The following is a 13,615-nucleotide window of genomic DNA, read 5'->3' as shown; positions in this document are numbered from 1 at the left end:
GTGACTGACGTGCTTACAAATTTGGAGGCATTTGGATGTAGGTGAGCCGCCTCATTCGTGCTCTCCGTACCCCCTTCCCACGTCTATCGCCCGGACGGCCACTGACTGCGGTCGGTGTCCTCCCCGCGGTACCCGAATCATGCCTGTCCCCGCTGGATACCTCCGTAACACCCCCATGGCCTTCACATCCTCGGCCTCGCTTATCCCGGCTCCCCCGATCAACACCCACCAGCCCGGGGTTGTCGCCTCACTTCTGTACAGCGGCTCCAAGTTCCGAGGACACCAGAAGAGCAAAGGCAACTCCTACGATGTCGAGGTTGTTTTGCAGGCAAGTTCGATTTATGAAACTTTAATTTGCCAGTCAGCTGACGAGTCATTTTGCTGACATGTCATAACACGTAATGATTGACAGCTTCCAGAAAATTACCTGAGGAACCCTCAACTCCGTTCTCTTTTATCGAGTTTTGATGACTAGTCGCGGGATTTACTAGCAACAACATTGAGACGCCATCCATCCATTATTGTAAAAATGTCAATTCTGAAAACGCTTACCTGTACCTATGTTTGTCAAGTGTTCCAGTAGTAAGTTACACCACTTTACGGCAAAAAGTAATTAACTACTGAAAGCACTACATATATTTGAATTTAGTTAAACTACCACCAAGCTAATGCAAAATGTAGTTAAATTAACGTTACTAGTTGAATTACATGTCGTTCACTAACATTACTCTCCAACACTGGTTATGCTCGGCGGTATTCCGTATTTTACTATATGCCGGTATTGATGCATGGACCGGTTTGGGTTTTTACTTTACCTTATATAACTATATTTGAATGTTTGGTTTGTTAAATGTGATAAGTATTGTAACGTCCATTTATTTATATATAAGTAAAGTTTACTCCGCTACTTGAGTCATCTCTGCTCTCCATGTTGCTTTCCACACAGACCTAGTCCCGCCCCCTGTCACTCAAGCATTTGTTGCTTGACCACGAGACTTGTTTGGTCTGCATGGTCAATGCAGCACATGCAGCAATGTTGTTGCCACTTTCCTTCGTGCGTGCTATAATTACGATATTAGTTTGTATTTTCTTAGCAGGTTTTAGCTAAATCGTGTCAGCAGCTAATGCTAATAGCTAAATAGTATCTGCAAAACACCAGTCTAACGTCAACAGTGAAGAGGCGACTCCGGGATGCTGGCCATCTAGGCAAAGAAAAAGCCATATATCAGACTGGCCAATAAAAGATTAAGATGGGCAAAAGAACACCGACACTGGACAGAGAAACTCTGCCTATAAGGCCAGCATCCTGGAGTTGCCTCTTCACTGTTGACGTTAGACTGTTTTTTTGCAGGTACTATTTAATGAAGCTGCCACTTGTGAGGCTTCTGTTTCTCAAACTAGACACTCTAATGTACTTGTCCTCTTGCTCAGTTGTACACTGGGGCCTCCCACTCTTTCTATTCTGGTTAGAGCCAGTTTGCGCTGTTCTGTGAAGGGAGTAGTACACAGCGTTGTACGAGATCTTCAGTTTCTTGGCAATTTCTCACATAGAATAGCCTTCATTTCTCAGAACAAGAATAGACTGATGAGTTTCAGAATAAAGTGTTTTAGTTTCTGGACATTTTCAGCTGGTAGTCGAACCAACAAATGCTGACGCTCCAGATACTCAACTAGTCTAAAGAAGGCAAGTTTTATTGCTTCTTTAATGAGAACAGTTTTCAGCTGTGCTAACATAATTGCAAAAGGTTTTTCTAATGATCAATTTGCCTTTTAAAATGTTAAACTTGGATTAGCTAACACAACATGCCATTGGAACACAGGAGTGATGGTTGCTGATAATGGGCCTCTGTACGCCTATGTAGATATTCCATCAAAAATCTGCCGTTTCCAGCTACAATAGTCATTTACAACATTAACAATGTCTACACTGTATTTCTGATCAATTTGATGTTATTTTAATGTGCAAAATTTGTACTTTTCTTTCATAGACAAGGACATGTCTAAGTGACCCCAAGCTTTTGAACAGTAGTGTAATTATAATAATCATTCTATTTCCATGATTCCAACAGTTACCCAAGTGTTTTGATCTAAATCGGCAGTCAAATCACGTTTGGTTAAAAATAAGGCCTAATTTTTTTGCCCATATCATGCAGCCCTATGTGAAAGTGTGGAAATTGTCTCAAATGAATGCAGAAATTGATGGAAATTATTTTTGGTTGTATTGTTATATACTGTTCAATCAGAATGAAGAATGACCCATTGAATGTGCTTCCACGTAGGGTCACGCACTACTCAAAGCAAAAAACTTTTTTTTCAAAAACGTTAAATACCGTCATACCATCAAATTTGGAAAATACTTTGATATGATATTTTGGCCATATTTCCCAGCCCTACTGCCAGTGTCATCTTACATTTTGTCAGGGATGCTCTAACAGCCGTTATAAACTTTGTGGTTCAAGCCCTAAATGCTGATTGGCTGACAGCCGTTGTATATCAGACCGTATACCACAACAATTTATATTTTTACTGTTCTAATTACGTTGGTAACCAGTTTATAATAGCAATATGGCACCTCAGGGGTTTGTGATATGGCTAATATACCATGGCCAAGGGCTGTGTCCGGGCACACTTCGTTGTCGTGCTTAAGAACAGCCCTTAGCGGAAATATTGGCCATATACCACACCCCCTCAGGCCTTATTGCTTAATTAAACCTAGCTTTAGGATGACCATATCATTAATGGAAGTGACATGTGATAGGGTTAACATTTTCATTACCAGCTCTCCTATCAGTCCCGAGACTCCAGCAGAAATCAGCTTTACATTCGTCTTACTTTCTGTATGTCCAGCCTTTATATTCACAATGAAGTGTTGTTTCTTTCAGCATGTGACCATGGAAGCCTCATACTTGTGTGGGTACTTGAAGATCAAAGGGTTAACAGAGGTGAGAATGAATTACGTGATACTGAAAAGAGGTTAAATAGAGGTTGAATCTCATGCTTTTATTTTCATCATGTTTCTGATTGCTGTTCATTGACTACAGCTCAGCATTCAACACCGTAGTGCCCACAAAGCTCATCACTAACCTAAGGACCCTGGGACTAAACACCTCCCTCTGCAACTAGATCCTGGACTTCCTGATGGGCTACCCCCGGTGGTAAGGGTAGGCAACAACACATCTGCTACGCTGATCCTCAACCCTGGGGCCCCTCAGGGGTGCGTGCTTAGTCCCCTCCTGTACTCCCGACTCCAACACCATCATTAAGTTTGCTGACTACACAACAATGGTAGGCCTGATCACCGACAATGATGAGACAGCCTATAGGGAGGGGGTCAGAGACCTGGCAGTGTGGTTCCAGAACAACAACCTCTCCCTCAATGTGAGCAAGACAAAGGAGCTGATCGTGGACTACAGGAAAAGGAGAGCTGAACATGCCCCCTTTCTCTTTGAATTTCAAGTTCCTTGGTGTCCACATCACCTACAAACTATCATGGTCCAAACACACCAAGACAGTTGTGAAAAGGGCATGACAAAACCTATTCCCCCTCAGGAGATTGAAAAGATTTGGCATGGGTCCCCAGATCCTCAAAGTTCTACAGCTGCACCATCGAGAGTATCCTGAACAGTTGCATCACCGCCTGGTATGGCAACTGCTCGGCATCCGACCTTAAGGCGCTGCAGAGGGTAATGCGTACGGCCCAGTACATCGCTGGGGCCAAGCTTCCTGCCATCCAGGACCTATATACTAGGTGGTGTCAGAGGAAGGCCAAAAAAACTGTGACTCCAGTCACCCAAGTCATAGACTGTTCTGTCTTTGTTTTTACACTGCTGCTACTTGCTGTTTATTATCTATGCATAGTCACTTCCCCTACCTACAGTTGAAGTCGGTAGTTTAGATGCACTTAGGTTGGAGTCATTAAAACTAGTTTTTCAACCACTCCACACATTTCTTGTTAACAAACTATACTTTTGGCAAGTCGGTTAGGACATCTACTTTGTGCAAGACACAAGTCAATTGTTTACAGACCGATTATTTCACTTATAATTCACTGTATCACAATTCCAGTGGGTCAGAAGTTTACATACACTAAGTTGACTGACTTTAAACAGCTTGGAAAACTCCAGAAAATTATGTCATGGCTTTAGAAGCTTCTGATAGGCTAATTGACATCATTTGAGTCAATTGGAGGTGTACCTGTGGATGTATTTCAAGGCCTACCTTCAAACTCAGTGCCTCTTTGGTTGACATCATGGGGAAATCAAAATTAATCAGCCAAGACCTCAGAAAACAAATTGTAGACCTCTACAAGTCTGGTTCATCCTTGGGAGAAATTTCCAAATGCCTCAATGTACCTTGTTCATCTGTACAAACAATTGTACGCAAGTATAAACACCATGGGACCATGTAGCTGTCATATCACTCAGGAAGGAGATGCGTTCTTTCTCCTAGAGATGAATGTACTTTTATGCGAAAAGTGCAAATCAATCCCAGAACAACAGCAAAGGACCTTGTGAAGATGCTGGAGGAAACGGGTACAAAAGTATCTATATCCATAGTAAAACGAGTCCTATATTGACATAACCTGAAAGGCTGCTCAGCAAGGAAGAAGCCACTGCTCCAAAACTGCCATAAAAAAAAACAGACTATGGTTTGCAACTGCACATGGGGACAAAGATTGTACTTTTTGGAGAAATGTCCTCTGGTCTGATGAAACAAAAATATGACTGTTTGGCCATAATGACCATCGTTATGTTTGGAGGAAAAAGGGGGAGGCTTGCAAGCCGAAGGACACCATCCCAAACGTGAAGCACGTGGGTGGCAGCATCATGTTGTGGGGGTGCTTTGCTGCAGGAGGGACTGGTGCACTTCACAAAATAGATGGCATCATGAGGTAGGAAAATTATGTGGATATATTGAAGCAACATCTCAAGACATCAGTCAGGAAGTTAAAGCTTGGTCGCAAATGGGTCTTCCAAATAGACAATGAGCATACTTCCAACGTTGTGGCAAAATGGCTTAAGGACAACAAAGTCAAGGTATTGGAGTGGCCATCACAAAGCCTTGACCTCAATCCTATGGAAAATATGTGGGCAGAACTGAAAAAGTGTGTGCGAGCAAGGAGGCCTACAAACCTGACTCAGTTACACCAGCTCTGTCAGGAGGAATGTGCCAAAATTCACCCAACTTATTGTGGGAAGCTTGTGGAAGGCTAACTGACGTTTGACCCAAGTTAAACAATTTAAAGGCAATGCTACCAAATACTAATTGAGTGTATGTAGACTTCTGACCCACTGGGAATGTGATGAAATGATTAAGGTGAAATAAATAATATTCTCTCTTTATTATTCTGACATTTCACATTCTTAAAATAAAGTGGTGATCCTAACGGATGTAAGACAGGGAAGTTTTACTAGGATTAAATGTCAGGAATTGTGAAACTGAGTTTAAATGTATTTGGCTAAGTTGTATGTAAACTTTCGACTTCAACTGTACATGTAAAAATGTCTTCAACTAACCTGTACCTCCGCACATTGACTTGGTACCGGTACCCCCTGTTTAAAGCCGTGTTATTATTTATTTTACTGTAGTTTTATTTAGTAAATTTTTTTCTTAACTCTATTTCTTGAACGGCATTATTGGTTAATGGCTTCTAAAGTAAGCATTTTCACTTGTGACAAATAAAATTTGGTTTGATTTGATTCCCAGCCTATAACTTCTTTCTCTTTCTCTGTTGTGATGTTCTTCCATAGGAGTACCCCACTCTGACTACGTTCTTTGCTGGGGAGATCATCAGCAGGAAGCGTCCATTTCTAACCAGGAAGTGGGATGCAGATGAGGATGTGGATCGCAAGCACTGGGTAAATCGAAGATGTGATCTTTAATTTAGCCTAATAAAAATAAAAAAAACGTGATTTCCACCAACGTTGCTCTGCTTTAGACCTCAGATCCAAATGAAGTAGGCTAATCTTGTCTGGTGAGAATGTGGGGGCATCACCCCTGCCCCTCCCACCCCCCCATGAATGATGTTGGGTTGCTATTCATCTCTTGTGGACAGACTACTTAACAAGTGGTTTTGGAACTTCTTCCAAAAGACTCTGGGATGCGACGACTGACAAACAACAGTTGTTCTGGGTTTTTATTTGGTCATATCAGGATTGATTGAAGGTTGTGCTGAAAGTGGGGGCGGAGCTTTCAATTGAGAGGATTCGATTAAGCTGGCCCGTGCTAAGAGTTTATTTTTATGTCTGGTTAATATCTCCTCTCATGCATCTCCCCTAGAACCTTATCCAGCATCTGATGCAATTACACATGATTCTAGTTCTGTGTTTCTGAGATCAGGTTGCTACAGAAGAGTGGTTTGGCTTTTACTGTCTGAGTCTGATATCAGTAGATTTGTCGAGCAACAACAATAGTTATGATTGTTAACAGATTGTACTGTTCCAGCAAAAGGACCCCATGTGGTGTGTTTTAACCATTTTCTATTTGGGCTCCAGGGCAAATTCCAAGCCTTCTACCAGTATGCAAAAACATTCAACTCGGATGAGTTTGACTACGATGAGCTGAAGAACTCTGACTACATTTTCATGAGGTGGAAGGTAAGCTTAAACCTGACTGCATGTCACCTTTTCTTCCCTGACCAAGGAAAACATGCAAATGAAGTTTGGAAACATTTCCTCTGTATAATGTATTTTTTTAACCTTTATTTAACTAGGCAAGTCAGTTAAGAACAAATTCTTATTTTCAATGACGGCCTAGGAACAGTGGGTTAACTGCCTGTTCAGGGGCAGAACGACAGATTTGTACTTTGTCAGCTCGGGGATTTGAACTTGCAACCTTTCGGTTACTAGTCCAACGCTCTAACCACTAGGCTACCTGCCGCCCCGGCTTATAATGATGTACTAACTGTTGTTTTCCTCCACAGGAACAGTTCCTGGTCCCTGATCACACAATTAAAGACATCAGCGGTGCTTCCTTTGCTGGTTTCTACTATATCTGCTTCCAGAAGTCCACAGCCACCATTGAGGGGTACTACTACCACAGGAGCTCAGAATGGTAACGGGACACTAAATACCAACGGGTTAATTCATGAACAGTTTATGACTGATAACTTAGAACATATTCCTGTGCATCATCACTTCTGATTATTTATTTTCTCTAAATTAACATTTACATTTAAGTCATTTAGCAGACGCTCTTATCCAGAGCGACTTACAAATTGGTGCATTCACCTTATAATATCCAGTGGAACAACCACTTTACAATAGTGCATCTAAATCTTTTAAGGGGGGGGGGTTAGAAGGATTACTTATCCTATCCCAGGTATTCCTTAAAGAGGTGGGGTTTCAGGTGTCTCCGGAAGGGGATGATTGACTCCGCTGTCCTGGCGTCGTGAGGGAGCTTGTTCCATCATTGGGGTGCCAGAGCAGCGAACAGTTTTGACTGGGCTGAGCAGGAACTGTGCTTCCTCAGAGGTAGGGAGGCGAGCAGGCCAGAGGTGGATGAACGCAGTGCCCTTGTTTGGGTGTAGGGCCTGATCAGAGCCTGAAGGTACGGAGGTGCCGTTCCCCTCACGGCTCCGTAGGCAAGCACCATGGTCTTGTAGCGGATGCGAGCTTCAACTGGAAGCCAGTGGAGAGAGCGGAGGAGCAGGGTGACGTGAGAGAACTTGGGAAGGTTGAACACTAGACGGGCTGCGGCGTTCTGGATGAGTTGTAGGGGTTTAATGGCACAGGCAGGGAGCCCAGCCAACAGCGAGTTGCAGTAATCCAGACAGGAGATGACAAGTGCCTGGATTAGGACCTGCGCCGCTTCCTGTGTGAGGCAGGGTCGTACTCTGCGAATGTTGTAGAGCATGAACCTACAGGATCGGGTCACCGCCTTGATGTTAGTGGAGAACGACAGGGTGTTGTCCAGGGTCACGCCGAGGCTCTTGGCACTCTGGGAGGAGGACACAAGGGAGTTGTCAACCGTGATGGCGAGATCATGGAACGGGCAGTCCTTCCCCGGGAGGAAGAGCAGCTCCGTCTTGCCGAGGTTCAGCTTGAGGTGGTGATCCGTCATCCACACTGATATGTCTGCCAGACATGCAGAGATGCGATTCGCCACCTGGTTGTCAGAAGGGGGAAAGGAGAAGATTAATTGTGTGTCGTCTGCATAGCAATGATATGAGAGACCATGTGAGGATATGACGGAGCCAAGTGACTTGGTGTATAGCGAGAATAGGAGAGGGCCTACAACAGAGCCCTGGGGGACACCAGTGGTGAGAGCACGTGGTGCGGAGACAGATTCTCGCCACGCCACCTGGTAGGAGCGACCTGTCAGGTAGGACGCAATCCAAGCGTGGGCCGCGCCAGAGATGCCCAGCTCGGAGAGGGTGAAGAGTACGATCTGATGGTTCACAGTATCAAAGGCAGCAGATAGGTCTAGGAGGATGAGAGCAGAGGAGAGATTAACTTTTTATTTGTTATTTAGACTGGTTTTGCAAATATTTGATGTCCTCAGGTTATCAAGGTCAGAATGGTGTTCATGCCCTGTTTCTGTGGGGCATGAAGTTATGTGATTTTTATTTCAGTCAAGTTAAACAGAATGCACTGTTCTCTGTAAGATATGAGGCAAGGACTAGAGGTTGATTTGGGACAGGCCAATGCATCTCTCCTCTCTTGACTTTCCACACTAACTAGTACTGTCTATCTCCTTCACAGGTACCAGTCTCTGAACCTCACCCATGTTCCAGAACATAGTGCAGCCATCTATGAGTTCCGGTGACCCAGGAATTGTGGCTCTGTTGGCTCAGAAGGACTGTAAGGCCTGCAGAAGCTACTGAGTCTGGGGAAGGACTGGGGAGAAGGGAACATGGAAACTGTTGTTACGATTACCAAGAGGACGTCTGAGGATGAAGTAAAGGAAATTATGGATTTATTGATGGACAGATGGAAGGAGGTCTTTTAGGCTGGAGCTTTCACAGATTAAGGGATGGAAAGATGGATGCAGAAGACTGAGGGAAAGGACTGCTCTGCCCCAGGGCAGGCAGGAACTTCAGTCGTAAGATTGGGGCAGACAGCTGCAGCAGTGTGATGCTTTATAATTTCTTAATTTGTTTTAATGTCTGGTTTAAAATATTTTGTTTTCTTTCACTCTGCTGCTTTGAGGTCGAGTCCTGGACTCCATTACTACAGCACTTATCTTTGGACACTATACATATAGCTGAAGATTCCCTCTTGGGGACTTGTCTGCTGTTATCCAATCACAGCTGAGCTGAACAGATATTGGACAAGGATTCTTCTACAAGTTTACTCTTATCATATGCTGGGTCAATTTTGAAGCTGAATGTCAGCATTTGGAATAAAGTTTCCTGACCTGTAGTTCTAGAACTACAGGTCAGGCATCTTTTGGATTGGAGCTTTAAAGACTTTATAGCTCATTGAATGACAGTGTTATTATTTTATTGGAAAGCTCAGCTAACTTCTCTGATTGCCTGCGAAGAGATTTTGCAAGTTACCTCTTCAGCTACCCATTCTAAAGCTTCAGAAGACAGAGTAATGAGTGCCTGGAGGTCTCTGACTAACGAGGTGACATTCATGATTGCTTCTGTTGCTGGTGTTATTTGCCACACATTGTGTTTAACTCCAGTGCAACACTGCTAACCCAGTGTACATACATAATGTAACGCAACGCGTAGATCCTGGTTGGATTTGACATGGAGTCATGTTCTTAGCCCCATGCAGTCGGCAGCATTTTACTTTTCACTGACAAAAAAAATCATAAAGCCCATGCCCCCTCATCGTTAACTATGCAACATTATTTAACAGTACAACTCTGACATCAACCATACAACTCTTGTTTTCAGAAACCAGATTTATTCTATCATGATAGTATTAAATGTGTCTCTTTCTCATTAAAGGAAATATTGTGTCTAATTGCCTTTTAAAGCAGTCCCTGTCCATGGAATGGTGCCATCTTTTTAAAGCTTATCAAAATGTGTGTGTGTGTGGACTGAAAGTAGATTGGTGTGACCTGACTGGTTGTGGCTATGAGGAATGGAGTAAATCATATCAAAATGCCTTGTCTTTTTCTTGAAAAATGACTGTTGTATTAACTGTACTGCAATGACATACTAGCAATGGGTTCTGCTCTTTATATTTCTTCATACAAACACCTACAATGAACTAAATAAATATTCTATCTGCATGTAAATTCTGAGCCACATCAAGGTCAAGAATGCACAGCGGAAAAAATGTGTGCAGTTCTTGGTTCCCTGTTCCTACTTACAAGCCACTGCCCTCTAGTGGTCATACCTGATACACAATGTTGTGTCAATAGTTTACAACAAAGTATTCTAGGGTCACAACGAAAAAAAGGATTCCTTACCCCAGGACGCTTCGACTGGTGACGCCTGGAAAATAAAGAAAACTGAGCTCTGTTTCTGCATTGATCTGATCTGACGTACCAACAGGCTTACGTATCGGCGTAATCGCCTTATTTAGATCCTTGGCGGTCAGTGAAAGTAACCAATTACTTTATTTTTGTGTTCTCATAACACACAAAAACAAAACGCCCACTATACAAATCATTCTCTAAGACGGTCAACATACGATTTCCAAATTCTGTCAAATGTGTCTGGTTTATGTTTGATTTGATATTATATCGAATCTAATGGTGTGTAGCTTGGTATTTCAGTCCTCCAGTTTGTTATTAAGGGTGAATATGAGGTGTACCAATTGATCGCTATTCATTTTTCCTCAGCAATTAGACCTGGATTACAAAACTTTCTCTGATATTGATCACCAATATTTACATTTCCCACCAGACATAATCTTGGAGATGGATGGATATAAAATTCCTATACACAATAAAATGATAGCACATACATTATCCCAGAATAGTGTTCAGAGGATGCTGGTGGGAGAAGCTTTTGGAGGACAAGCTCATTGTAATAGCTGGAATGAATATATGGAACGGTATTGAACACAGCAAACACATGGAAACCACATGTTTGACTCCGTTCCATTCATTCTATTCGAGCCATTACAATGAGCCCATCCTCCTATAGCTCTTCCCACCAGCCTCCACTGATAGGGTTCTTTGTGCTTTTTGCATCTCCAACAGCGATGTGACATTTCTGGGTGCATTACATGCATTCCGGCAGGAATGTGCTAAGTCCTATGAATGATCTTAAATTGCTGTAGTTTCTGTCCCATGTTGTAGGAGCAGATATGAGCATTTTCACATATCTGTGACCAATAGTTCTCCATTTCTTCCTTTAGATCAGGTAGAGTTTCAATCAACCCTTGATATAACTTGACAGTCAACATCTTTGGCGTAGAAGCTTCTTTCGTTTTTTTTCTATGCTAGAGGCCTTTAGGTTCATCTAGATTTTGTTGAAGCGAATTGAATAAGATTTCTGGGTTGTAAGAACATAAAGAAATCGGCTTTGGATAGTCCAAATCTTTCTTGTAATTGATTGAATGACAGCAGAGATCCATCATAGTACACATGCTCAAAATGTATGATGCTGCTGCTTTGGAACCAGAATTTAAAGGTGGTATCATTAAACGCTGGAGGTACAGTGGGGGTATTCCAAATAGGGGTGCCTGGCGATATTGGTTCTTTCCACCTCCTGAATTTATGTTCATTTTCCCAAATACGAATGGAGAATCATTAGATGCTAAATTTTACCCGTGATGAGCTTCGAACTCGCATATGCTATACGTTTGCGTTAATCATGTTTGCCTCAAGTAACCATCTGTCCAACATATACTACACTGAACAAAAATCTAAACGCAACATGTAAAGAGTAGGTCCCATGTTTCATGAGCTGAAATAAAAGATCCCAGAAATGTTCCACACACACAAAAAGCTTATTTCTAAAACAATGTGTGCACAAATTAATTTACATCCCTGTTAGTGAGAATTTCTCGTTTGACAAGATAATCCGTCCACCTGACAGGTGTTGTCACGTCCGGACCACGGTAAGCTGTTATTTTCTATGGTAGAGTAGGTCAGGGAGTGACAGGAGGGTTTATTCTATGTGTTCTATTTCTATGTTCTTAGGTTCTAGTTTTTGTATTTCTATGTTGGTTTGTTTGGGATGATCTCCAATTAGTGGCAGTTGGTCCTCGTTGTCTCTAATTGGAGATCATACTTAAGTAGGGGTTTTTCTTCCTGGGTTTTGTGGGTGATTATTTGTGAGTAGTGTTTGTTTTCTCCTCTGCGTCAAGGTTTGTTGTTTTGTTTATTCAGTTTATTTATGAATTGCAAAGTTTCACAGATTAAATAAAATGTGGAACGACACACACGCTGCACCTTGGTCCTCTCATTCCTACGACAGCCGTGACAGAATCACCCACCACCAAAGGACCAAGCAGCGTGATCAAGAGGACAGGATTAAGCAGTGTGCCCGGGAGGAGATGGCATCCTGGTCGCTGGAGGAGTTGGAGGAAAGGATAGACTGGACTAGGGAGCAGGTATTGGAGAGATATAACAGCCTGCCGGGGAAGCAGGTGGAGGCAGCGAGAGCAGAACGGCAACGTTACGAGGAACTAGCACGGCAAAAGCTGAAGCACGAGAGGCACCCCCCAACATTTTTTGAGGGGGCACACGGGGAGTTTGACAGAGTCAGGGTGAAGACCTGAGCCAACTCCCCGTGCTTACCATGGGGAGCGAGTGAAGAAGCAAGCACCGTGTTATGCGGTGATGCGCACTGTGTCGCCAGTGCGCATTCACAGCCCAGTGCGATCTGTGCCCGCGCCCCACATTTGCCGTGCTAGGTTGAGCATTCAGCCAGGAAGGGTGGTGCCAGCCCAGCGCTCCTGGTCTCCAGTTCGCCTTCTTGGTCCAGGATATCCTGCGCCGGCGCTGCGCACTGTGTCACCAGTGCGTATTCACAGCCTAGTGCGTCCTGTGCACGCGCCCCGCCCCCCCCGCCGAAAGTAAGCATCCAGCCAGGACGGGTTGTGCCAGCTCTACGCTCGAGACCTCCAGTGCGCCTCCACGGTCCAGTATATCCTGTGCCTGCCCCACGTACCCGGCCTCCAGTGAGTCTATCCAGCCTGGTACGCCCTGTTCCTGCTCCCCGCACTCGCCCTGAGGTGCGTTTTACCAGTCTGGTGCCACCTAGGCCAGCCCCACGCATCAAGCCTCCAGTGCGCCTGCCCAGTCCGGGGTGTCCCATTCCTGCTCCCCGCACTCGCCCTGAGGTGCGTGTTACTAGTCTGGCGTCACCTGTGCCACCCCCACGCATCAGGCCTCCGGTGCGAATTCCCGGTCCAGAGCTTCCGGCGACAGTTCCCAGTCCAGAGCTTCCGGCGACAGTTCCCAGTCCGGAGCTTCCGGCGACAGTTCCCACGGTCCGGAGCTTCCGGCGACAGTTCCCACGGTCCGGAGCTTCCGGCGACAGTTCCCACGGTCCGGAGCTTCCGGCGACAGTTCCCACGGTCCGGAGCTTCCGGCGACAGTTCCCACGTCCGGAGCTTCCGACGACAGTTCCCACGGTCCTGAGCTTCCGGCGACAGTTCCCACGGTCCGGAACCTCCGGCGACGGCCCGCGGCCCGGAACCTCCGGCGACGGCCCGCGGCCCGGAACCTCCGGCAACGGCCTGCGGTCCGGTGGCACAGA

General features: G+C 44.6%; 1 protein-coding gene across 1 annotated transcript; it reads left to right on the top strand.

Annotated features, from left to right (window-relative positions):
* The first annotated feature begins 30 nt into the window (after positions 1 to 30).
* Positions 31 to 10,235, top strand: cq039 (CQ039 protein). The gene is given in 6 exon segments (NM_001173827.1): positions 31 to 328; positions 2,883 to 2,942; positions 5,751 to 5,858; positions 6,495 to 6,596; positions 6,923 to 7,053; positions 8,703 to 10,235. Coding segments are annotated over 6 exon segments (654 nt in total). The 5' UTR covers positions 31 to 139; the 3' UTR covers positions 8,767 to 10,235.
* The last annotated feature ends 3,380 nt before the right edge of the window (positions 10,236 to 13,615 follow it).

This window comes from Salmo salar, chromosome ssa01 (assembly GCF_905237065.1).
Source record: "Salmo salar chromosome ssa01, Ssal_v3.1, whole genome shotgun sequence".
Lineage (NCBI taxonomy): Eukaryota > Metazoa > Chordata > Actinopteri > Salmoniformes > Salmonidae > Salmo > Salmo salar.
Note: the sequence above shows the minus strand (reverse complement) of the source record. Positions and strands in the feature narration are given on the sequence as shown.